The sequence below is a fragment of the Dryobates pubescens genome, chromosome 26 (assembly GCF_014839835.1).
Source record: "Dryobates pubescens isolate bDryPub1 chromosome 26, bDryPub1.pri, whole genome shotgun sequence".
Classification (NCBI taxonomy): Eukaryota; Metazoa; Chordata; class Aves; order Piciformes; family Picidae; genus Dryobates; species Dryobates pubescens.
The window spans coordinates 17,040,059-17,062,498 of record NC_071637.1 but is presented as its reverse complement, the minus strand read 5'-3'; the positions used below and the strand labels follow the sequence as shown (position 1 = coordinate 17,062,498).

Below are 22,440 nucleotides of genomic sequence, written 5' to 3'. Positions count from 1 at the left end.
AGCTGAGGCTCCAGCCCAAGCAGTGGGTAATGTGTCATCCTTCCCCGGGAGGGACAGCCCTTGCCAGGGGTGCCTGTGCTGCTGCAGGAGCTGGGGTGCTTTGCAGCATCCCTGCCAGAGCAACCTGAGGCTCAGGGAGGACAAGTCCCCAAGCTCTGGGTGTGTAACCTCCACATTTCATCTCTGAGCATCCCAGGGAGGCTGTGGCTGTCCCCTCCTTGGAGGTGTTCAAGGCCAGGTTGGACGAGGCCCTGAGCAGCCTGGGCTGGTGGGAGGTGTCCCTGCCCATGGCAGGGGGTTGGAGCCAGATGATCTTTAAGGTCCTTTCCAACCCAAACCATTCTATGATTCCCTCATTCTATGAACCTGTGGCATGTCCTTAGCAGGGTCCTGCTGCTGCAGAGTCAGGGAACCCTCCTCACAAGTGGCCCTGCAGTGCAGGCACCTTCTCAGCCCTCTGCTTGAATGACTGCAGTGTTTCTTAGCTCCACAGTGGGAGAAGGATGTGCAGGCTGCTGACTCTCCTCTAAACCAACAGAAACTGGTTTCTCCTTTCCTTGCTGGTCACTGAGCAGCCTGTCCCATCTCCTCTGGCTCTGGAGAGGGATGGGGATGGTTGCAACGTGCTTGAGCCTGAAGGAGGCAAAGGCAGGGGCATCCTTCTAGCATCCTGGGGCAGAGGGCTTGTTAGAGTGTGGCCATGGCATGTTCCTGGAGGAGCAAGCCCCAGACTGGCTGGCCTTGGCCTCTGATGAGTCAAGGAGCTTTTAGCTTCCACCTTGTTAGGATCAGGCACTTGGGGCTGGGAAAAGGCTAACCCCTGCCCAGGTACAAGTGAGTCACTCCCAGCTGCCTGCACTGAGTTTATTCTTCACTTGCCCAGAGCTCCAGGATAAAGAGGGATTTGCAGCTCCATCTTCATTCCCTCTCCAGCTTCTAGTCCAGGCTTGACTGAAGGGGAAGTGGTGAAGGTGGAGCAGCAGCCAGGCAGGAGGAGCAGGAAGGGCCCCAGCCCCCCAGGCACCGGCTCCCTGGGGAGGCATCCTGCCTCCTGGTGCCCAGAGCACCTCCTGAGTCACTCACCTCTGGTAGCTGCCCCAGCACCAGCCACAGCCTCTGCAGACTCCCCCCCAGCCTCAGTGTGTGCATGTAATGCATCTCCCCAGCCACTCAGGAGGCCAAGTCAGGTCATGCAGCAGAGCAGTGTGAGTTGAGAAGTCTTCTGCTGTGGTTGTGTCCAGCAGAGCCTTAATTCCAACCAGCTCAGGCACCCAGGATGCTCATTGTCCCCCAGCCTCTGCCCCAGTGCATGGGGCTGCAGAGCCCAGGCTGCTGACATGCTGGGAGATCAAAGCAGCTTCTCTTCCCTGGCCCTGCAACAGGAAGACCAAGACACCAGCTCCAGATGTTTGCAGCTGGTGAGGCTTTAAATCTACAAGGGAATGTTTTCCAAAAGCTGGGGCATGTGGGTTTGATAACAGCACCCAGGAGGACAGGGAGAAAACTCAGGAGCTGCAGGCTGGGATGGGGACAGGGATGCTGCATTGCCTGCTGGGTGCCATCACTGGGTGCTGCTGCAGCAAGAGCTGCCCACGGGGCTCCCTGGCAGCAGCAGCAGCCCCTGGAAGCAGGAGCAGCAGGGCTGTGGCCTCCATGGTGACTTGGCTTCAATTCCTTCAGCTGCAGGATGCCCTGAAGTGTCAGCACTGCAAAAAGCAGTTCAAGTCCAAGGCTGGGCTGAATTACCACACCATGGCTGAGCATGTCAGCAAGGTAAGAGCTGGGCTGCTGCTGTCCTGCACTTCCTCTCTTGGTGCTGAGGGTGAAGCACTCAGCCACTGTGGGGCAGTGATTCAGCCCACACACACTCCTGGCATGGAGGACAGGAGGAAATGGATGACTGTCACTTCTGTCACTTCCTTGTTCCCAGCCTGTTCCTGTGGAAACTGCTGGACTTGGTGAACAGGAAGAGAGGGAGAGGCTGAGGAAGGTGCTGAAGCAGATGGGGAAACTGAAGTGCCCCAATGAGGTATGAGAAGGATTCCTGTTTCTCCTTCTGGGACAGGCATCCCTTGGTACATGCTTGGCTTTTCTGTCCCAGTTCAGCCACCCCAGTGCCCATCCCACTGGCCCTGGGCCATCCCAGAAGCTGTAGGGCAGGGTGAGGAGTTGTGAAGGGCAAGTTCTGTCCCCTGGAGTCAGGAAGGGGCCCAGCTGGTGCTGTCCTGGGCACAGCCTACAATGAAACCAGAGCACACTGGGAAGCAGTGGTGAGCCATGAGCAGGTGCCAGGGAGTGGCAGAGGTTTGCCCTTGGGGGTGCTTTGGTGCCCACACAGACAGTGCCTCCCCACCTCCTTCCCCTCCACTGCCCTGTGCCTGTCTGTCTGGGGAGCTGTCAGTGTGTCTGGGCAGGTAGCACATGGGGTGGAGGCTGCTCCCATCACTCTGTGGCACTGTGGTGCCCCTGTGTGGCTTGGGGGGGGACAGGGGCTGGTGGGTGACCCCCCCATTGCTTGGAGGGGACAGGTTGGTGGAGCTGCTCTGTGTGGAGCTGCTCTGCTCCTCAGGACATGTGCCTCCTGTGCCTGTGTGTGGCTTCTGTGGGGGGCAGGGGCCGGAGGGGACAGGTTGGTGGAGCTGCTCCGCTCCTCGGTTCCTCCCTGGAGCAGCAGCATCCTGACGGTTCTGCCCCGGGGGCCGGACACCCTCCTTACCCTCCTCTTTCCCCCCACCCCGCAGGGCTGCGTGGCCAACTTCTCCAGCCTGATGGGCTACCAGTACCACCAGAAGCGGTGCGGCAAGCAGCTGGCCGAGGCCGACAAGCCCAGCTTCAGCTGCCCGCACTGCGGCAAGAAGTACAAGTCCAAGGCCGGCCACGACTACCACCTGCGCTCCGAGCACCCCGCCCCGGCCAGCCCCCCGCACGCCCCCGCCGCGCCGGCGCCCCCGGGCGGGGGCTGCAGAGCCGCCGAGCCGCCGGGCAGCGCGGAGCCGGGCAGGGCCCAGCCGGGCAAGGCAGGTGCCCAGATCGGGCCGGGGGCTGCTCCTCGCCTCACCGCGCGGGGCCGGGGCCGGGGAGGGGAGGGGAGGAGCTGCGGCCCCCTGCAGCCGGCACCAAACCGAGAGGGAGTGGGATGTTGATCTGCTGGAGGGTAGGAAGGCTCTGCAGAGAGGGCTGGAGGGGCTGGATCGATGGGCTAAGGTGCTGTACGAGGTTTAACAAAGCCAAGGGCTGGGTCCTGCCTCTGGGTCACAGCAGCCCCAGGCAGTGCTCCAGGCCTGGGGCAGAGCGGCTGGAAAATGCCTGGTGGAGAAAGCCCCTGGGGGTGCTGGTTGGCAGCCGTCTGAACGTGAGCTGGCACTGTACCCAGGTGGTAAGGAAGGCCAACAGCAGCCTGGCCTGGCCTGGATCAGAAGTGGCTGCCCCTTCCCTGGAGGTGTTCGAGGCCAGGCTGGATGAGGCCTTGAGCAGCCTGGGCTGGTGAGGTGCCCCTGCCCGTGGCAGGGGGTGGGAGCTAGGTGATCTTCAAGGTCCCTTCCAGCCCAAACCATTCTATGATGTCCCCCCTGGAGCTGGGGAGCTCGCTGCTGCTTCACTCCTCATCCTCACTCTCTCTCTTGCAGCCTCCAGAGGAGCAGGAGGCGAAGGCAGAGCCTGGCCCTGTGGAGGACTTCGAAAGGACCCCGAGCGGCCGCATCCGCCGCACCTCAGCCCAGGTGGCTGTTTTCCACCTGCAGGAGATAGCAGAGGATGAGCTGGCCAAGGATTGGACCAAGAGGAGGATGAAGGATGACCTGGTGCCTGAAACAAAGCGGGTGAGAAGCTTTTATGTCTCCTCTTTCTCTCTTGTGCTTTGTCCTGCCCTCGCCGGGGCGCCGGCGCAGCCTGGGCTGGCTCGGGGCTCACGTGGCTCCTCTGCTGTGCCTTAAATCAATTAGCTGGGATGGGAAATTTATTGCTCAAGAGCCCACCCAGTGCAGGCTGAGCCCTGCTGCTCTGGAGACTCTGGGCAAGTCTGACAGCAGGCAGCTTTGCCCTTTCCACTACTGGGACTCAAATCTAAATGGAACAAAATGTGGTGCTTTGTGGGCACTGGAGAGATCAGAACCCAGCCCAGCTGCCTAGCAGGAAAGGAGCTGGCAGTATAGGTCAGCAGGAGCTGAGGATGAGCCAGTGTGTGCCCAGGTGGCCAAGGAGGCCACCAGCATCCTGGCTTGGCTCAGCAACAGTGTGAGCAGCAGGACCAGGGCGGGGATCATGGCCTTGTATCGGGCACTGGCGAGGCCACTCCTGGAATCCTGTGCTCAGTTCTTGGCCCCTCCCTCCAAGAAGGACATGGAGGGGCTGGAGTGTGTCCAGAGGAGGGCTGGGAGGCTGATGAAGGGTCTGGAGCACAGGGCTGGTGGGGAGCATCCAAGAGACCTGGTGTTTTTCAGCCAGAGAAGCTGTGCAGCCCACCCCAGGGAAGTGGGTGGCACAGCAGCAGAGCCTCAGCCAAGTGGCTTCCCACTGCCACAGCTGTGCCCACACTGTCCTGGATGCCACCCTCCTTGGAGAAGCTTGGTCTGACTCAGCTGCCAGTCTGCCACAGTGGGCAGGTGAAAACCCAGCACACAACCACAGCAGCATCTTCTTTGCCCTCCTTGGCAGCCCAGCGAGGCAGCTGGCACAGGGGGGCACGCAGCCGTGGCGCTGCCAGCCCCCTTGGAACAGAGCTGAGCTCCTGGGGCCAGAGCTGGCTGCAGATGTTTGTTTCCCAATGCTTGGTGCTGTCATTGTTTGGTTTCCAGATGACTTCAGCTGCAGTGCATTTGTAGCATGAAAAACTGAAGCCTAAAGGAGCTGCTTGATTCAGATCCCGTGGGAGGGGAGGTGTGGAGCTCACTGCTCCCCCCTCCTGCCTCAGCACTCTGGGGGCTCCCCTTCCTCCCTGAGCTGCTCCTCTTGATTTTGGGCTATCTTCTCCTTGAATTGAGGGAGCAGCCAGCAGGCCTGGGCTTGGGCAAGGGAGCCACGTGGAAACTGGCAGGGGAAGGCATCATAAAGGTCTCTCTCAGTCAGCATTGCTCCATGAGGTGCTGGGGGGGGTGTCCATGAGGCATTCCTTGTGTTCAGAGCTGAGCTGCTGCAGTCTGAGCCTCATCTCAGCCCTGCAAAACAAAGAGAGATGCTGGGAGGCTGATGGAAGCAGCTTTGCACTGGAGATGAGCGAGGGGGGAGTGGGACCAGCTCCCAGGTGACGGAGGAGGCTCTTGGGCTGGAGAATGGGGACCTGGGGTCCCTCCCCAGGCCGGTTGTGCTGGCCCTGTGGCAGGCAGCTGGGCTCCGGCGGTCAGTGCGGGGGCGAGCAGGCAGAGCCGTGCCCGGGGCTGCGTCTTGCAGCGGCTGCCACGCTCCCTTGACAACACTAAACCATGATCTGCTCGGTCTGTGATGTGTTTTTCTCTTGTGAGTGGTGCTGGCAGGAGGTGGGAGGCAGGTTCCTGCCCAGGGAGGCTGGTGGGAGCTTGCTGACTTCAGCAGGCTGTGTGCAGCTCTGCCGAGCAGCATCTTGCGTTCAGCACCAGTCTGCTTCACCTCAGGCTGGAGAAAACCCTCCTGACTGGGAGCTCCTGCCCCAGGTGCCCAGCTTGACCCAGCCCCACACCAGCCCTTCCTGTGGAAGTGGCTTCAGCAGCAGAGGAGGCCTGGAGGGGTGGGCAGCATCCCCAGGTCTCTGTGCCACCCAGCTCCTGTGGTGGCCATCGCTGAGAGAGCTGACAGCCCAGAGAGGCAGGAGGACAAACACTGCTGGGCTGGTGGGACTGATGGTCCCCAGAAGAGCCACCACACCATCACCTCTGCCTCCCATGGGACATATCCTGATGCTGGGAGCTGCCAGGCCCACAGGCCCCCTTGCTGGCTTGGACCTGGAGCGAGGTGGGACATTCTTACAGCCCTCTACAGCTCCCTGAAAGGAGGCTGGAGCCAGTGGGGGTTGGTCTCTGCTCCCAAGGAACAAGTGACAGGACAAGAGGAAATGGCCTCAAGTTGCCCTGGAGAGGTTTAGGTTGACCATGAGGAACAATTTCTTCCCCTTGAGGGCTGCCCAGGCCTGGCCCAGGCTGCCCAGGGCAGTGGTGCAGTCCCCATCCCTGGAGAGGTTTCAGAGCTGTGGAGCTGTGGTGCTGAGGGCCATGGTTTGGTGGTGCCCTGGCAGTGCTGGGGTAAGGGTTGGACCTGATCTTCAAGGTCTCTTCCAGCCCACATGATTCAGTGCTTGTGTCAGGGGTCAGCAGCAGACCTCAGCTGCTCCTGCACCATCCCTGGGGATTTCCAGGGGCAGACACTTCCCAGCTCCACTCTACCCAGTGCTAACTGGGGGCACCCACACTTGCTGCAGCACAGCAGCTGCTCCATCCCCAGGCTCTCCACACTCCCACCAAGGTGGGTTTCAGGGGTGCTGATGAAGGCCACCCCTCCTCTCCATCCCTGGGCAGGCAGAGGGGCAGCAGGCAGCGCGGCGGGGCGTGAGGGGTCCCCGCCGCAGCCCCCGCTCCCTGTCCTGTCCCCAGGGCCACAGGGAAGCAGGGAGAGGGCTGCTGGGCTGGGCTGCTGCTGGTGGGCCGTGGTGGGATGCCTGGAGGATGGATTCCTTCGCACCAAAGCCATGGCAGCAGAAGAAAGGCTGCTGGCTGCCAGGCCCTGCGCTGCCTGCTCGCTGCTCTAACCAGACCCAGCCCTGCTAAATATACTCTGGAGCCTCAGCTCCTCGCTCCCAGCCTGCTTTGCCTGGGGATAAGCTGAAACAGATGGGTGTTTCACAATGGCCCTCAGATGGGGCAGGGCACAGCCCTGCTGCTTTTCTGGGAAAAAAAACCTCCCCCTTGCAGAAGCTGCAGCAAGCTGCTGCTGAGGCCCCAGCCCTCCCTGGCCTGCCCGGGGCTCAGGGGCTGCTGGCAGCCTTGGGGCTGCCGCGGCAGGCAGGGGCCAGCAGCTCCCCGGCGTGGTGGAGGGCAGGGCAGGGAGCTGCAAGGGAGTGATGCCCTTACTGCTGTGGAGGCTGGAGTGAGAGAAACAGCCTCCTGGAGGTGAGGGGAGAGGCATCTAAGGGCAAGAGAGCAGCATGGAAAGGCCACAGTTTCCTAGAACAGAAACCTTGGGTTGGAAGAGACCTTTCACATCCTCAGGTCCAACATTGCCCCAGCACTGCCAGGGCACCACCAGCCCATGGCCTCAGCACCACAGCTCCACAGCTCTGAAACCTCTCCAGGGATGGGGACTGCACCACTGCCCTGGGCAGCCTGGGCCAGGCCTGGACAGCCTTCAAGGGGAAGAAATTGTTCCTCATGGCCAAACTAAACCTCCCCTGGGGCAACTTGAGGCCATTTCCTCTTGTCCTGTCCCTTGTTCCTTGGGAGAAGAGACCAACCCCCACCTGGCTGTGGCCTCCTTTCAAGGACTTATAGAGAGCCAGAAGGTCTCCCCTCAGCCTCCTCTCCCCTCAGCCTCCTCTTCTCCAGGCTGAACACCCCCAGCTCCCTCAGCTGCTGCTCCCCAGCCCTGTTCTCCAGATCCTTCCACAGCTTCATTGCCCTTCCCTGGACCTGCTGCAGCCCCTCAGTGCCTTTGTTGGAGTGAGGCCCCCAGCCCTGAGCCCAGTACTGATGGTGTGCTGCTTGCCCTGAAGGGCTGGATGCAGGGTTCCTTGTGCAGAGAGCTTTGTGCTGGCAGTGCCAGGGGGCTCTTGCAGCCCAGGCCACCACTGTGCTGAGACCAGGACACCTCCCTGTGTTAAGCCATGACAGAAAGAATGCAAAGCTTCTCTGTGGGGTGCTCACTGCTCACCTCCCAGTGAGGGCAGTATGGGGGTGAGGGGGTTGCTGCAGGGCTGGGGCCAGCTGTGGCAGCTTCCCCTCCCTGCGGAGCTCGGGTGCCACGTCGTGGGGCGACTGGATGTGGAGCGCAGGCTGCCCTAGGCCAGGCACCAAGCTGAAGGGAAAAAGTCATCTCCAGGCTTGAGGTTTGTTTAAGAAAATCCTGGAGGCAGGGTAAATTCCAGAGCAGAGGAAGCCTGGCTTGGGTTTGTCCCCCGAAACAATGGCCCTGGGATCCAGCGGGGAGCCGGGCTGAGCCCTGCGGACTCGTGTCACTGCGGGGCCAAACCCCGTCCTGCTCCAGCTGCGGCCTCAGAGCGTGGTGGGACCGAGCCCACCCTTGCTCAGCAGTGCCAGCATGGTGTGAGCCAGCACCCAGAGAGCCAGCCAGCGCCCCTGGGTGCGCTTTGGCTTTTGCCTCCTTGCTGGGGCGAGGGAGAGCAGTGCTGCGCGCTGGGACCTCGCCGGGGCTGGGAGGAGAGCTCGGGCGCCAGGGCCGAGGCTGCCTGCATGCTTCTCATTTAGTGCACTGTGTGTTTTGGGGAAGGGGAGAGCTGTCTAGGGAGCAGGGAGGATTGCAGTATGAAAGCTAATGAAATAAAGCCATCAGTCACAGCAAATGAGCCTTCCCACCCCAGCATCCTTCGATGGCTCACAGGGGATGGGCTGCAGCCAAGCCCAGTTGTAGCCATTTAATGAATTGGCCATGAAGATTTTCACTTACAGGCTGTTTGAGGAAAAGAAATAAGGGGAGGGGGGAGAGGGGGTAATCAAATATTCCATGCCTGGGGCTCCCTCTTAATGGAGACATAAAGTTGCCTTTGACATTCCCAGAACCGCAGTGCCCCGGGAAGACAGGGGATGGATCTGCAAGTTATTGTGCAGGGCTGCTGGAGCAGGGAGCAGGGAGGGAGCTGTATTCCTTTTTTGTGCTGTGGAGTGGGAAAGCAGAGCAGCAGAGGCCACAGCTCTGAACGTCCCCCCCTCAGCTCCTCCCCTGGGGACACGCAGAGGGGGAGGTTGTTGCAGGGGCTGTGTGTGGTTGCCGTTGATGTGTGCTCATTCATGGGAGTGATTGGGCTTTAATGAAGGAGGCTGTTTGGCATCTTGACTCTCGGTATCAATGACAAAGAGGGACTTCTGTGTTCTCCCCCGGAGGTGGCATTGCCTTCCCCAGGCCAGGGACCGAGCCCTTGGTAGATGCCCTCACCCCAGAGCTTCAAAGAGCTCTGTGGCATCTCCCCCGGCCGCAGAGCAGCACAGCGCAGCAGCAGCCTGGGGCTCAGGGGGTTTTTCCACATCCTTCCTCACCAGCCCTCGAAGCTCCGTTTCACAGGGCCCCCTGCCCACTCCTGCAGAGCCCAGCTCTGCCCAGCCTCCCTTCCCCTCCAGCTGTGCCCCCACACACCGAGGTGGGGGCTGCGGGGGGCTGCGGATCCCTTCGCTTTGGGTGGAAAGGAGCAGCTTGTGTCCCAGCCCTCCACATTCCCAGGCCTAGCTGGGAGCTGCCCTTTGCAGGGAGCTGCCCTTTGCAGGGAGCTTTGAGAGCAAAGCCTTTTCCACAGCATCATGGAATAGTTTGCTTGGAAAAGGCCTCTGAGATCATTGAGTCCAACCTTCAACCCAGCACCCCCATGGCCACCACACCATGTCCCCAGGTGCCGTGGCCACAGGTCTCTTGCACACCTCCAGGGATGGGGACTGCACCACCTCCCTGGGCAGCCTGTGCCAGTGCCTGGCCAAGTCCTGTGGCAAGCTGGCCAAAGGCAGACTCCCAGATTGTTCAGCATGTTCAGGGAACAGCACAGCTGGAAAAGAAACCCAGCAGCTGCCTCCCCACCCTGCTGGAGCCAGCAGTGCCAGGGCCTCTGGGCACGTTCCAGGCAAAGCCTGGGGCTGCACCTCTCTGAGCACTGTGCTGTGCCTCCTCATGGCCAGCACAGGGGTCATAGAATGTTAGGGGCTTGAAGGGCCCTCTGGAGGTCATCCAGTCCAACCCCCCTGCCACAGCAGGGTCACCCAGGACAGTCACACAGAACACATCCAGGTGGGGTTGGAAGCTCTCCAGAGCAGGAGACTCCACAGCCTCTCTGGGCAGCCTGCTCCAGGGCTCTGCTCCCTCACTCCAAAGAAGTTTCTCCTCATACTGAGGTGGAGCCTCCTGTGCTCCAGCTTGTGCCCATTGTTCCCTGTCCTATTAGCAGGCACCACCAAAGAGCCTGGCACCTTCATCCTGACACCACCCCTCAGACATGGATAGACATTGATCAGCTCCCCTCTCAGCCTTCTCCAGTCTGAACAGCCCCAGGCCTCTCACTCTCTCTTCTTAGGAGAGAGGCTCTAGTCCTTCATCATCCTCACAGATCTCCTTTGAACTCTCTCTAGCAGATCCCTGTTGATGCAGCCATGCCCTGTGCCTGGAGGTGCCCACAAGGAGCAGCACCCATAGGGTGCCATGTGCCAGCTCACCCAGCCCTGCTCCACCATGGGGCAGGTTTGGGCTTTGGGACCTGAGCAACATCAATCAGTCCCAGCAGAGCTGACTGGGGTGAGCTGGGAGTTGTGCCCAGCTGGAAGGCAAAGCAGCTCTGTGTGCCCTGTGGACCTTGGCACGGTGGCACCGCGGCAGGCAGAGTGCAGCCGTGCAGGTAGAGCCAGGCAGTCCGGGGGCACAGAGATGCCACAGCTGCCTCTGCTTGTGCTGAGCATGCAGAAATGGAGCTGGGAAGGGCAGCCTGCTGTGCTCAGCCTCAGAGTTGTTAATAAAGTGGTAATTAAAATCACTTGGGAAGAGTGGCCCTGCCAGGAGGAGAGGCAGCAACACAAGAGCCTTTCATTGTTCAAGGGGTTGTGCCCATTCATGGGTGGAAGGCAGCCATGGAGGCTCTTGGCACCCATCCCCTGTGCCCAGCGTGCAGGGCTGTTTATTGTCCTGGTTATGAAACATGGCAGAGTGGCTGTGCTGTCACCCTGCCCCCCCTGCCGTGGGACCCAGGAGCAGCCCCACACCTCTCCCTGCTCCTCTGCCACAGCCACCCCCGGGGGCCCTGCTGCCACCTCACTGCCGGCACAGCAGCAGGCAGAGCCTCCCCTGTGCCCTGCGGTGCCCGCTGGGGAGGACCTCTCTGGGGGAAGCCTCCCAACGAGTTTTCACTTCTCCTGGTGGGGGCAAGACCCTCGTGAAGGGCAGGGAGTCGTTCAAGGAGCAGCCGGGGGGTGCTGCCCTGCTAATCCTCTCCCATTGTTTGCAGCTCAACTACACCCGGCCGGGGCTGCCGAAGCTCAACCCCAGGCTGCTGGAGAGCTGGAAGCATGAAGTGAAGGAGAAGGGTCGCATCAACTGTCCCAACAACGTAAGCCTCTCCCCAGCCTGCCTGCAGGGGGGAGCAGGGGCAGAGCCCACCACAGCCCCCCCCCTGCAGGGCCCCGGATGAAGCTGGCAGGGATGCTCTCAGCCTTGCTTCACCTCCTCCTCTCCCTGGGCTCGTTGTGTGGCTGAGGTGTGTCCCACCTCCAGGGTCCTGATGGCTGTGTTGGAGCCACCAGGCCTGGGGACCAGGTCCCCTTCTGCCGGGGTGCCCTGGTTCGGCATTGCCTAATTCGGGCTCTGGAGATGCTTTTGGGAAGCTGCTGGGATGCAGACAGGGTGAAGGCTTCCTGCTCTGTGCGCCAGAGCCTCGTTCTGCAGGGGACATGCTTTTCCCAGTGTAAAGCCAGGGCTGGTTTGCAGCCATTCCTTTCTAAAGCCCTGGGACAGGGACAGAGCCCTCGGGGACAGGCTGTGTGCTTCGTCCTGCTGCAAACCCAGCCCCGGGCCGGCGGGGCCGTGACCCCCCCCGGTGCTGGGCCCTGGGTTTATCGTCCGGAGCAAAGCCTGGCTCGGGGCAGCGGGGGGCGGGCTGCCGCCGCCGGGCCGGGCCGAGGGGCTGGCCGATCGCTGTCACGCTCCGGCCCTCCGAGCAGCCCTTGCGCCAAGCTGCTCGGGCTGCTGCCCAGCCGGCTCCTCTGCTCCCTTCAGCGTGGGCTCCAAGGGCTGCTGTAAGCCCGGCAGGACCTCCCCGCTGCTCCCAGATGGACCTTTCCCATGGAGACGCTGAGGGGAGGCATCTTTCCTGCCCCTCGCAGGGGAGGTGGCCGCACGAGTCCCAGGTGTGACCCCGGCCCTGCGCTGAGCCCGGCCCGGGGGCCCTGCCGGCACGGCCCGGGGGCAGCGTGGCCAACCCTGCTCTGTTCCTTCCCACAGTGCTGTGAAGCCATTTACTCCAGTGTCTCGGGGCTGAAGGCTCACCTGGCCAACTGCAACAAGGTAGGAGCTGCCTTTGGCTGGGCTCAGGCTTTGGGCCTCTCCTCCCCTGGGGTCCTGTGCAAGCAGCAGGCCAAGGGACAGCAGCACAGTCACAGCAACTGTGGCTGCTGGGCTGAGCAATGCCTCTGCCCTGGGAGCCATCCCCACTCAGCCTCTTGCACCACCCCAGTCCAGCTGCTCACCCTCAGCAGTGTCCTGGGCAGGATCAAGCCCACAGCCACAGGCACATCACAGAATTAGAGTCACAGAATGGTTTGGGTGGGAAAGGACCTTTCAAGCTCATCCAGTCCAGGCCCCTGCAGCCCCCAGGGACAGCTGCAACCAGGGCAGGTTGCTCACAGCCCCAAACAGCCTGAGCTGCAGTGGTGCCAGGGAGGGGGCAGCTCCCAGCTCTCTGGGCAGCCTGGGCCAGGCTCTCCCCACCCTCAGTGTCAAACATTTCTCCCTTCTCTCCACTCTTAATCTCCCTCTTTTGAGTTCAAACCATCCCCCCTTGGCCTGTGACAAGAGGCCCTGCTCAGAAGTCTCTCCTCAGCTTTCTGATCAGCCTCTTTAGGCACTGAAAGACCACAAGAAGGTCCCCTCAGAACCTTGCCTGCCTTCAGGTAAAGGTAGAGGGCTCAAACTGAGCAGAGCTAGTGGATGGGCTTGAGCTGCTGCCCCAGCCTTGGATGAAAGGTTTTGCAACACAAGTGCCCTACTCAAGAGCCCAGGCCTCTGACACACCAAGTGCCTTGAAGATGGGGCAGCAGAAGCTTCACATCCTCCCACCTCAGTGTCCTCATCCCACAGCAGCCCCTGCCCAGCTTGATCCCTGCAGCCCCTGAGTCCCTCCCAGGCCTTCAGCTACCCAGCAGCTCACACAGCCCCGCAGTGAGGGCAGCAGCTCCGAGCCAGGGAGCTGGCTGTGGAAGCTGAGCAGCTCCCAGGGCTGGGGGGCATCAGGAGTCTGTTGGTTTGGGCAGCCCCTCTGGAAGCCCAGCAGCTTCCCCAGCTGGAGGGACGCTGCTGGGGTACCTCCTGGGGATGGAGCTGAGGCTGGAGGAGGTCTCTGAGCAGTGACCTCTCCTGGGGTGGAGCAGCAGCGCTGCTGGCTGCAGGGAGCTCTGGTGGCCTGCAGCCTCCACAGGAGCTCAGTGTAGGTGGCTCAGCTTTGCAACAGTGAGAGCTGGTGAAGCTTTGTACCCTGAAACACTTCCAGCTGCAGCTTCATTGAGAGGAGCTTCCAGGAGGCAGCTCCAGCACATCCCCTGTGGTGGTTAAAACACAAACTGCTGCTCCCCTCCAGTGCTGCTGGAACACCAACCCCTAATGGGATCATTTAGCACATGGGCTGCAGAGATCCCCCAGAAGCAGCTGGATTTGTGCAGCATGGAAGTGCAAACACAGGAGGGCAGGGCAGGTCCTCTGCTAGCTACAGCAGCAGGCAGCTCATCAGGAAAGTTGGAAGGGACCTTCAAAAGCTCATCCAGGCCAGGCCCCTGCAGTCAGCAGGGACATCCCCAGCCAGGGCAGGTGGCTTAGAGCCACAAAGCTGACCTGCAGTGGTTGCAGGCTCTCACCACCCTCAGGGTCAAACATTTCTCCCTTCTCTCCAGTCTTGAATCCCTCTTTGAGTTCAAACCATCCCCCCCTGTCCTATCCAGCAGGCCCTGCTCAAAACTCTCCCCAGCTTCCTGCTCACCCTTGGTAAGCACTGCAGAGACACCAGAAGGTGTCCCTGGAGCCTTCTCTTCTCCAGACTGCACAACCCCAACTCTCTCAGCCTGGCCTTACAGCAGAGCCCTTCCAGCCCTGCCAGCACTGCTGTGGCCTCCTCTGGCCCTGCTGCAGCAGCTCCAGGTCTGTGCTGAGAACTCCTGTCCCAAGGTGACTGTTCCATGAGTAGCTCTGAAGCCAGGTGGCAGCAGGGCTGGTCCTGCCTGGCCCCAGAATGAGAGACCACTCTGGCTCCAGATTTACAGCCTGGAGAACTCCCAGGGAGCCTCTCTGTCTCCTGGAGGGGCCATCCATGAAGCCCTGGTCAGCAGGGAGCACATCCATCTCCCCTGTGCCTCGCAGCGTGGCGCAGTCCCCACCAGGGCTCTGGTGACAGGGATGCAGCAGCTGCTGTGTCTTGGTGACAGCCTGAAAGGAAAACGAGGTGAGGCTGTTGGGCATAAATGAGGTGGTGGTGGTGGAGTCCCAGGAGATGACAGATCTGCTGACAGGGAGGAAACGGAGGCCCTTGGCCTCCCGCCGGCGCGGGGACACACGCGGTGGCAGTGCTCATGGAACAAGCGCTGGTGGAGCTGCACAGGCAGCAGAACCTGCAGCTCCCTGCCCTCCCAGCTCACCAGAGCCAGCACTTGGATGCCTGCACTGGTGCCAGCCATAGCCAGCAGCACCTAAGCTGCTGGGGCACAGCCAGCACAGGCTGAAATGGAGAGCTCCTGTGCTGGGGTTGAGGACTGGCAGGGAGCTGGTGGTTTAGAAATGAGCTTTTATTTGCTGTGGTTTCAAGACTCAAAACATCCAACTCCCCTGAGCAGGGGGAGGCAGGCAGGGGCAGCCACCCCTGCAGGCTGATGGGCTGCAGGGGGATGCTGTGTCTTGCAGGGGGACCACTCGGTGGGCAAGTACCGCTGCCTCCTGTGCCAGAAGGAGTTCAGCTCCGAGAGTGGGGTCAAGTACCACATCATCAAGGCTCACTCAGAGGTAAGGAGATGGCTGGAGCTGGCCTGGGCTGCTCCCTGCTCCAACGTGCCCATCCCCAGGCTGCTCCATCCACAGCAGCTCCCAGCAGCATCAGCAGTGCTAGGACAGCCTGACTGCAGGGACAGCTCCAACCGGAGCAGGTTGCTCAGGGCCCCATCAAGTCTGACCCTGAACGTCTCCAGGGATGAGGCCTCAACCTCCTCCCAGGGCAACCTGTGCCAGCAGCTCCCCAGCCTCTCTGTGCAGAGCTTCCTCCTAGCTCTGCCCTGCTGCAGTTTCAAACCCCTTGGCCTGCCACCGCAGACCCTTCTGAGCAGTCCTTCCCCAGCCTGCCTGTAGGTCCCCTTCGGACCCTGAACCGCAGCTCTGAGGTCCCCCCGGAGCCCGCTGCAGCCCCAGCTCGCAGCCTGTCTGCGCGGAGAGGTTCTGCAGCCCTCTGGTCGCGCCCGTGGCCTGCCCTGGCCCGGCTGCAGCAGGTCCACGTCCTGCTCAGCACCAGCCCGGCTGTGTGCGGGGAGCGGCCGGCGGCAGCGTGTGGGCAGGGGGCTGCTGGCTAACCCCCGTGTCCCCCCCTGGCCACAGAACTGGTTCCGGACCTCCTCCGAGGCCAGCCGGAAGAAGAGGAGCAGGGAGCAGCTTTGTGCCGGCAGAGAGGAGGCCAAGAGAAGCGCAAACGGCAAGAAGAGGGGCAGGAAGCCCAAGGAGAGGCCCGCGGAGCCGTCCCCGAAGGGCAGAGAGAGCCTGGCGGCAAAGACTAATCACAAGAAAGCTCCGGAGGCCTGGGACGGCCCCAGGGGCGGCCCCGAGGCGGGGGACGAGCGCAGCCCCCGGCCCCAGAGCCAGCGCAAGGGAGGAGCCCCCAGGGTGCCCGAGAAATGAGCAGCTCGCCGCCGCGCCGAGGATTCGTTTACAGCCCAGGGTAACAGGGTGGTGTGCGGGGGGGGTCTCTCCTGCTTTCCTGTCCCCCCCCAGGCCCACCTCCTCTCCCCACCCCCCTCTGCTCACCCCTTTTTACAAAAATAACGGAAAAAAAGGCAAGAGAAAAAGAGAGAGACAGCAATTAACCACTCCCAGCAAGTCCTGGACCTTGTTTCACACTGGAGAACAAAACAGGAGCAAGCAAAGTGGGACCTTGCTGCACCCCCTGCCCATGTACATAGCCCCCTGCCCAGCAGCAGCCTGCTGCCACCCCCCACCTCCAGCCCTGCCCCTCAGTTCCCTTCCCCCTCCCTGCACCAAACTGGTGATGCTTGAGCAGAAGAGAAGTGCAATAGCAGCAGGGGCCCTTGGCTGGGGTCTCAGCAGCTGCCCGGCCGGGGGGCTGCAGCCTCCCAGCGTGGGCAGTGCCTGCATCCCAGGAGGAGGTTTCCCAGGGTGCTGGAGCTGTGCAGGCAGGGGCAGAGGGGCAGCAGCAGGGGCTGGAAGTGGATGTGGTGGAGGGGGCAGCCTGGTCATGCTTTTCCTTTAGCCTTGGGCCAAGAGGGGACACGGAATAGAATCATGGAATTGTTTGGGTTGGAAGAGAGCTTTCAAATCATGGAGTCCAACATTACCCCAGCACTGCCAGGGCACCACTGAACCATGGCCCTCAGCACCACAGCTCCAGGGCTTTGAAACCCCTCCAGGCATGGGGACTGTACCACTGCCCTGGGCAGCCTGGGCCAGGCCTGGACAGCCCTCAGGGGGCAGAAGTTGTTCCTCATGGCCAACCTAAGCCTCTCCTGGGGCAACTTGAGGCCATCTCCTCTCAGTCTATCGCTTGTTGCTTGGGAGAGGAGACCAAGCCCTTGGCTCAGCAGGGCCTGGGCCTGTGGTGTGTTGGCTGTGTGGCCAGCCCCGTGCAGGGCCTTGCCTCAGGCCCTCCAGGTGCAGGCAGGGCGGCCCGGGGCTGGGGGACGGTGCAGGAGCTGTGAGCTGCCCCGAAGGGGATGGCAGAGGAGGGGTTGCTGTAGGCTGGCTCAGGTTGGGGGGTTCATGGAATGTTGTGGGAGTGGAGTGCTGTGGTGAGACCTCAGAGCAGGGAGGGTGATGGCAGGAGCTGTGCCTGGGGCTCCAAGTGTCTGCAGATGTAGGCAGCCCCAGGGCCCTGTGGTGGCAGGAGCAGCACCAGGGGGACAGTGCTGGTGCCAGGGGGAGCTGGCAGCCACTGAGCTGCCCCAGCAGCCTGGGGGGCTCCAGTTGGCAGAAAAGGCAACTCAGGTTCCCCGTCCTGCCCCATCCCAAAGGTGCTGGTGGCCCAGGAAGGAGGAACAAAGTTTTGGTCAGCCAGCTGCAGCCGTGGGAGGTGTGTGGCAGGGACAGGAGCAGCACCAAGTGACAATCATGGCTCCTGCACCCTGCCCTCGCCGTGGCTCTGCGGGCTGGGACCCACCAGGGGCTGGGCCTGGGCTCCCCAGGATGTGTCCAAGCCCCCAGCCACCCTCCCTGGGGACAGGCAGTCCCCACTCAGCTGCTGTCCTTCCCTTGTTCCCTTTCCCCTGGCTTTTCCTTTCCCCATCCCACCACGACACCTGGCTCCAGCCTGAGCCTCCCCTGGCTGGGATGTGTCTGTCTCCAGACCAAAACCAGGCTACCTCTGTCCTTGGGAAGCAGGCACGTTTCCTCTGGGTCATGGAACAGAAAACTTCCTTTCAGCTGGGTTTGTTTCCCCTTGTGCAGAGCCAGGGAGGTGGCCCCGGGGGAGGAGAGCTTCTGCTCCTGCTTTAATCGAGTCAGACCTCAGCCCTTGGCTTCCTTCACTGCTCTGCACCTCCTGGCTGGGGGCCTGGTGACATTGCCCTGCTTGGTAATAATGAATGTCCCTCTCTGCTGGCAGGTTGGAGGGGGAGGGGACAGCACTGTCTGAAGCTGAGGTGGCCTCCTGGAGGAGCTGATGCTCCTGCTCCAGCTGCCAGCAGCTGGGTGCCAGCAGCAGCATCTCCTGGCCTGGTGTGCCCAGGGGCGAGGGACCTGCCTGGCTGTGCCAGGCTTCGAAGTCATTAGTGGGGAAGCTTAATTGGTCACTGCAGCTCATCCTGTGGCTGCTTGGGCTTCCTCCCATCTTTGTTTTGATGGGGTCATGGTACAAACCCTGCCTCCCCAGGGAAGGGAGGGGACTCTTGGAGGCTGTGAGGGCTGCATCTTGGTCCTTGTCACAGCAGGACACTTCCCTGGCTGAGGGCCTTTTGCTGTGCTGTGCCCACGGAGCCCTGTGCCCACTCACCAAAGCAAAGACCACCAGGGCTGGCCAGGAGGGACCCCAGCACCCAAAGAGGGTGCTCAAGGGGCACATCATGGCTGTTGGGGGGCAGGGGTGGCAGTGTAAGGAGGTGGGGAGTGGGCAGAGACGGGGGCCTGGCACCGCGTTTGGCACTGACATCTCTGCTGGGTCCCCACATCACTTCCCACCATGGGGACAACCCCTGGCAGAGCTCCTTTGCCTGGCCAGGGGAGGGGACACCTGGGGATGGACCTTCTAACCCCCACCTCCTGCCCAGGGCTCAATTAGCAGGCAATTAATTCCCTGCTCCTTAATTACATTCCCGGCAGCACTGCACCCCGGGGCGAGCCCCAGCCTGGGAGCTTGGCAGGGAGCTGCTCGGGGTGGGGGAGACCTGGGGGAGGAACCTGTCCTCTGGGGGGGCTGTGGGGGGAAGGTCTTTGTGGGGTCCAGCTTTAGTAAGGGGGCTTGGGGGGGGCTGCAAAGGAGTGGCCTGGGAGGAGCAAGGGGCAGGAGAGGGCACAGCTTGGTGGCTCTGTGGGGATGGCAGCACCCCGGAGTGGACCCAGGGACAGGGTAGGGGCAGGCAGTGGGCTGGGGGCAGTGGGGACAGCAGTGCCAGTGCTGTGGCTGTCCCCTGCCCCCCTCACTGCTGGGGGAGCCCCCAGGGAAATGGTCACCTGGAGGATTTGCTGAGCAGGTGCCACCTTCAGAGGGGCTGCCCTCTGGGAAGGTGCTTCCCCCTCTAGGCAGCTCTGAGAGGAACATCTCCTGCTGCCAGCTCCTCCTCGAGGTATCCTTTAGATTCCTCCTTGTCCAGGGCAGGCTCCAGGCTGATTCTGGGAATGCTGGCAGCTGCCTGCCCCGGGCTGGCAGAGTCTGCCAGGTTGTGCCCACTGGGCTGCTCCCCACAAGGCAGCAGCCCTGGGGGGAAGCTCACCTTAACCCACGGGCTGTGGGGTGAGATGGGGACGAGCAGGTCCTGCCTCCTGCTGCCCCCTTGCCCACAGGGGTCTGGAGACCTTCTGCTCTGGCAGGGTGAGGCCTGTCCCTGAGCCTGGCACACCCCTGTGCTCTCTGCTGGCCACAGACCTGGGCCACAGCTACAGTAAAGCCCCACGGAGGGCACAGGGGTGCTGGGGGTGGCACAGGGGTGCTGGGGGCACCCCCGTGGTCCTGGCCCGCTGCCTGGGGGGCTCAAAGGGTTGTTGGGAGCATGGGGGTGGGGTAGGAGGGGGTCCTCTGGGGGGGCTGGCTGCAGCCCTGGGTGGCATCTGCCTGTGCAGCAGCCTGGGGTCGGTGACACCCCTGTCACCCACACCCCATGAGAGGGAAGCTTCAACCATGGTGGGTTGTGGTGGGCAGGACCCCCTTGGCACCACCACGGTGAGGTTGGCTGTGCCCCCCTGGCATGGGCACCAGTGGGCAGGGAGCATTTTGTTCTTGTCCTTCTCTCCTGGGGACTGACCCCCAGCCCAGGGCACAGCCAGGGGTTGCCAGTGCTGAGTGCCCTTGGGGGGGGCTGGGGGGAGGCAAAAGGAAACCAACAACACAAATGAGAAGAAAATGGTGGGGGGGGGAAAGTCACTAAAGCAAAAAACCAACAAGAAAATAGACAAAAGACACCAAAAATAACCAGAAAATGGACAAGAGACACAAAAATAATCAAAATGAACAAAAGACACCCAAAAAAAACTTATAATAATCATTAAAAGAGAATGGACAAAAGACACCAAAAAAAAGGGGAAGAAAAGCCAAGCAAGGGGACAAAAGACCTAATTAATGAGTTAATTACTGCGAGAAAATTGGCAGAGGGCAGCCTGAAAACTCAAATAAATCAACAGACCAAGAGGAAAGGGCCAAAGACACCAAAATGAAATCAATGGATTGATCAAACCAACAGGAATTGCCCAAAAGACACCAAAATAAAGGGGGGGGGGGAGCTGACAAACCCCACAAAAGTTAACAAAGAGCAAGAGAATGGACAAAAGACACCAAAAATGAGCACAGCAAAGGGCAGTGGGCAGCAGAGGGCAAAGGTGAATCAAATCAGTGCAGAGCCCAAGCAGGCAATGGGTGAAAGAAGCCACAAATAGCAGCCAGAAAAAGAGAGAGAATGGGCAAAAGGTGCTGAGAATTCATGGAGTTAATGAATAACCCAGGAAGGAGATGGACAAAAGGCAGCAGGGAGGTGGTGAGGAAGGGGACAGAATGCACCCAGAAAATAATAAACAGAAGAAAGTGGACCAAAAAAACCCCACCAAAAATAGTCAGTAAAAAGAGAAGAAAATGGACAAAAGCCACCAAAAATAAGAATTAAAAAGAGGAAAAAGGGGAAAATGCACCCAAAAAAAAAAAAGAAATAGAAGCAAATGGAGAAAAGCCACCAAAAAGAGTCAGCAAAAAGAGCAAGTGGGCAAAATGCACCCAGAAATGATTAAATAGAAGAAAATGGACCAAAAAAACCCCACCAAAAATAAGAATTAAAAAGAGGAAAATGGGCAAAATGCACCCAAAAAAAAGATTAACTAGAAGCAAATGGAGAAAAGCCACCAAAAAGAGTCAGCAAAAAGAGCAAGTGGGCAAAATGCACCTAAAAAATGATTAAATAGAAGCAAATGGACAAAAAACACCAAAAATAAGAATTAAAAAGAGGAAAAAGGGCAAAATGCACCCAAAAAAAGATTAACTAGAAGCAAATGGACAAAAGCCACCAAAAAGAGTCATTAAAAAGAGCAAGTGGGCAAAGTACACAATAAAACAAGAATGAAATAGAAGAGAAGGGACAAAGAAAACCTCACCCAAAATAATGAGTACAAAGAGCAAGGGGACAACATGCACCTCAAAAATAATTAGATAGAAGAAAATGGACAAAAAACCCCCACCAAAAATAAGAACTAAAAAGAGGAAAATGGGCAAAATGCACCCAAAAAAAGGAAATAGAAGACAATGGACCAAACCCTCCCCAAAATAAGAATTAAAGAGAGGAAATGGGCAAAAATGCACCCAGAAAATAAGAATTAAAGAGAAGGAAAGGGCCAAAAGGCTCTCGGAAGGAATCCATGGCCTGAGCAACCCAACATCCAAACCGGACAAAGCACACCAAAAAGTGATGATTAAACAGAAAAGGAAATGGACAGAAGGCAGAAGAAAGAAAGGGGGAAAAAAAAACCCAACAGGGAGAGGGAGAAGAGACACCAAAAATGTATAATAATAACGAACAAAGCGGGCAAAAGACAGAAAATGGCCAACAGACCCCAGCAGGAGTGGAGGGAAGCCTCCCACACCAGAAGGCAGGAGGAGGAGCAGAGAGTTCAGTGTATCCTTGTAACCATATATATAAATATATAAAGCTCTATATTACAGAAGTGTTTATCTGCAGAGGCAAAGTTAAGGCTCTGTCTGAACAGCAAAACCTTCTCCTCTGGGGACCTCCTGGCTCGCTGACCGCCAGCTGCTCTCTGGGTCGCCCCTGGCACCTCCTGGCCTGCAGGGCTGCTGTGGGAGCAGCCCCTGGGGGTCTCTGTCCTGGACGTGTCAGCCACAGCTGGACCCAATAAATGGCTTTGGATTTTGTACTCTCAGCCTGCAGCTCCTTCTTTCGCCCCGGGGAGGGACCCCCTGCCCAGCCCAACCCCCTGCCCTCAGCAGGGACATCCTCCCCTGCAGCAGCTTGCTCACAGCCTTCTCCAGCCTCACCTTGCACAGCTCCAGCCATGGGGCCTCAGCTCCCTCCCTGGGCAACCTGCTGCAGTGTTCCAGCAGCCTCCTGGGGCACAACTTGTTCCTCACCTCCAATCTCAATCTGCTCTGCTCTCATTTCAAACCCCTGCCCCTGGTGCTGTCCCTGCAGGCCTTTGGGAGCAGTCCCTCTGCAGCCTGCTTGGAGCCCTTCAGCTGCTGCCAGGCTGCTCTGAGGTCTGCCTGGAGCCTCCTCCTCTCCAGGCTGAACCCCAGCTCCCTCAGCTGCTTCTCTTCAGACCCCTCCCCAGCTTTGTTGCCCTTCTCTGGACACTTCTCAGCCTCTCGCTGTCCTCGCAGTGAGGAACCCAAACCTGAACGCAGGATGTGGCCTCAGCAGTGCCCAGCAGAGGGTGACAGTCACCTCCCTATCCCTGCTGGCCACACCGTTGCTGATCCGCGCCAGGATGCTGCTGGCCTTGGCCTCCTGGGCACGCTGCTGGCTCATCCTCAGCCAGCCAGCAGTCACTCAGTACTCCCAGGTCCTCCTTCACGCAGCTCTCTTCATCCCAGGGGTGCCCCAAAACCAGGGGGCACATTGGTCTTCATCCCAGCACACCCCCCCCGAACCTGGAGTACTCAGTTCTCCATCCCATTGCTGCCCCTAAGCCCAGGGGACCTCTGGTTCTGCATCCCAG

The 22,440-nt window shown here is 60.2% G+C and overlaps 1 protein-coding gene across 1 annotated transcript in view; it reads left to right on the top strand.

The window, feature by feature from the left end:
* Positions 1-15,741, top strand: part of ZNF512B (zinc finger protein 512B) — a 30,984-nt gene extending 15,243 nt beyond the window's left edge. The window contains exons 10-17 of the mRNA XM_054173683.1: positions 1,681-1,773; positions 1,931-2,029; positions 2,742-3,017; positions 3,627-3,818; positions 11,111-11,212; positions 12,103-12,165; positions 14,764-14,862; positions 15,445-15,741. Of these exons, the coding sequence (XP_054029658.1) occupies positions 1,681-1,773; positions 1,931-2,029; positions 2,742-3,017; positions 3,627-3,818; positions 11,111-11,212; positions 12,103-12,165; positions 14,764-14,862; positions 15,445-15,741 (1,221 nt within the window). The remainder of the gene's footprint in view (positions 1-1,680; positions 1,774-1,930; positions 2,030-2,741; positions 3,018-3,626; positions 3,819-11,110; positions 11,213-12,102; positions 12,166-14,763; positions 14,863-15,444) is intronic.
* The last annotated feature ends 6,699 nt before the right edge of the window (positions 15,742-22,440 follow it).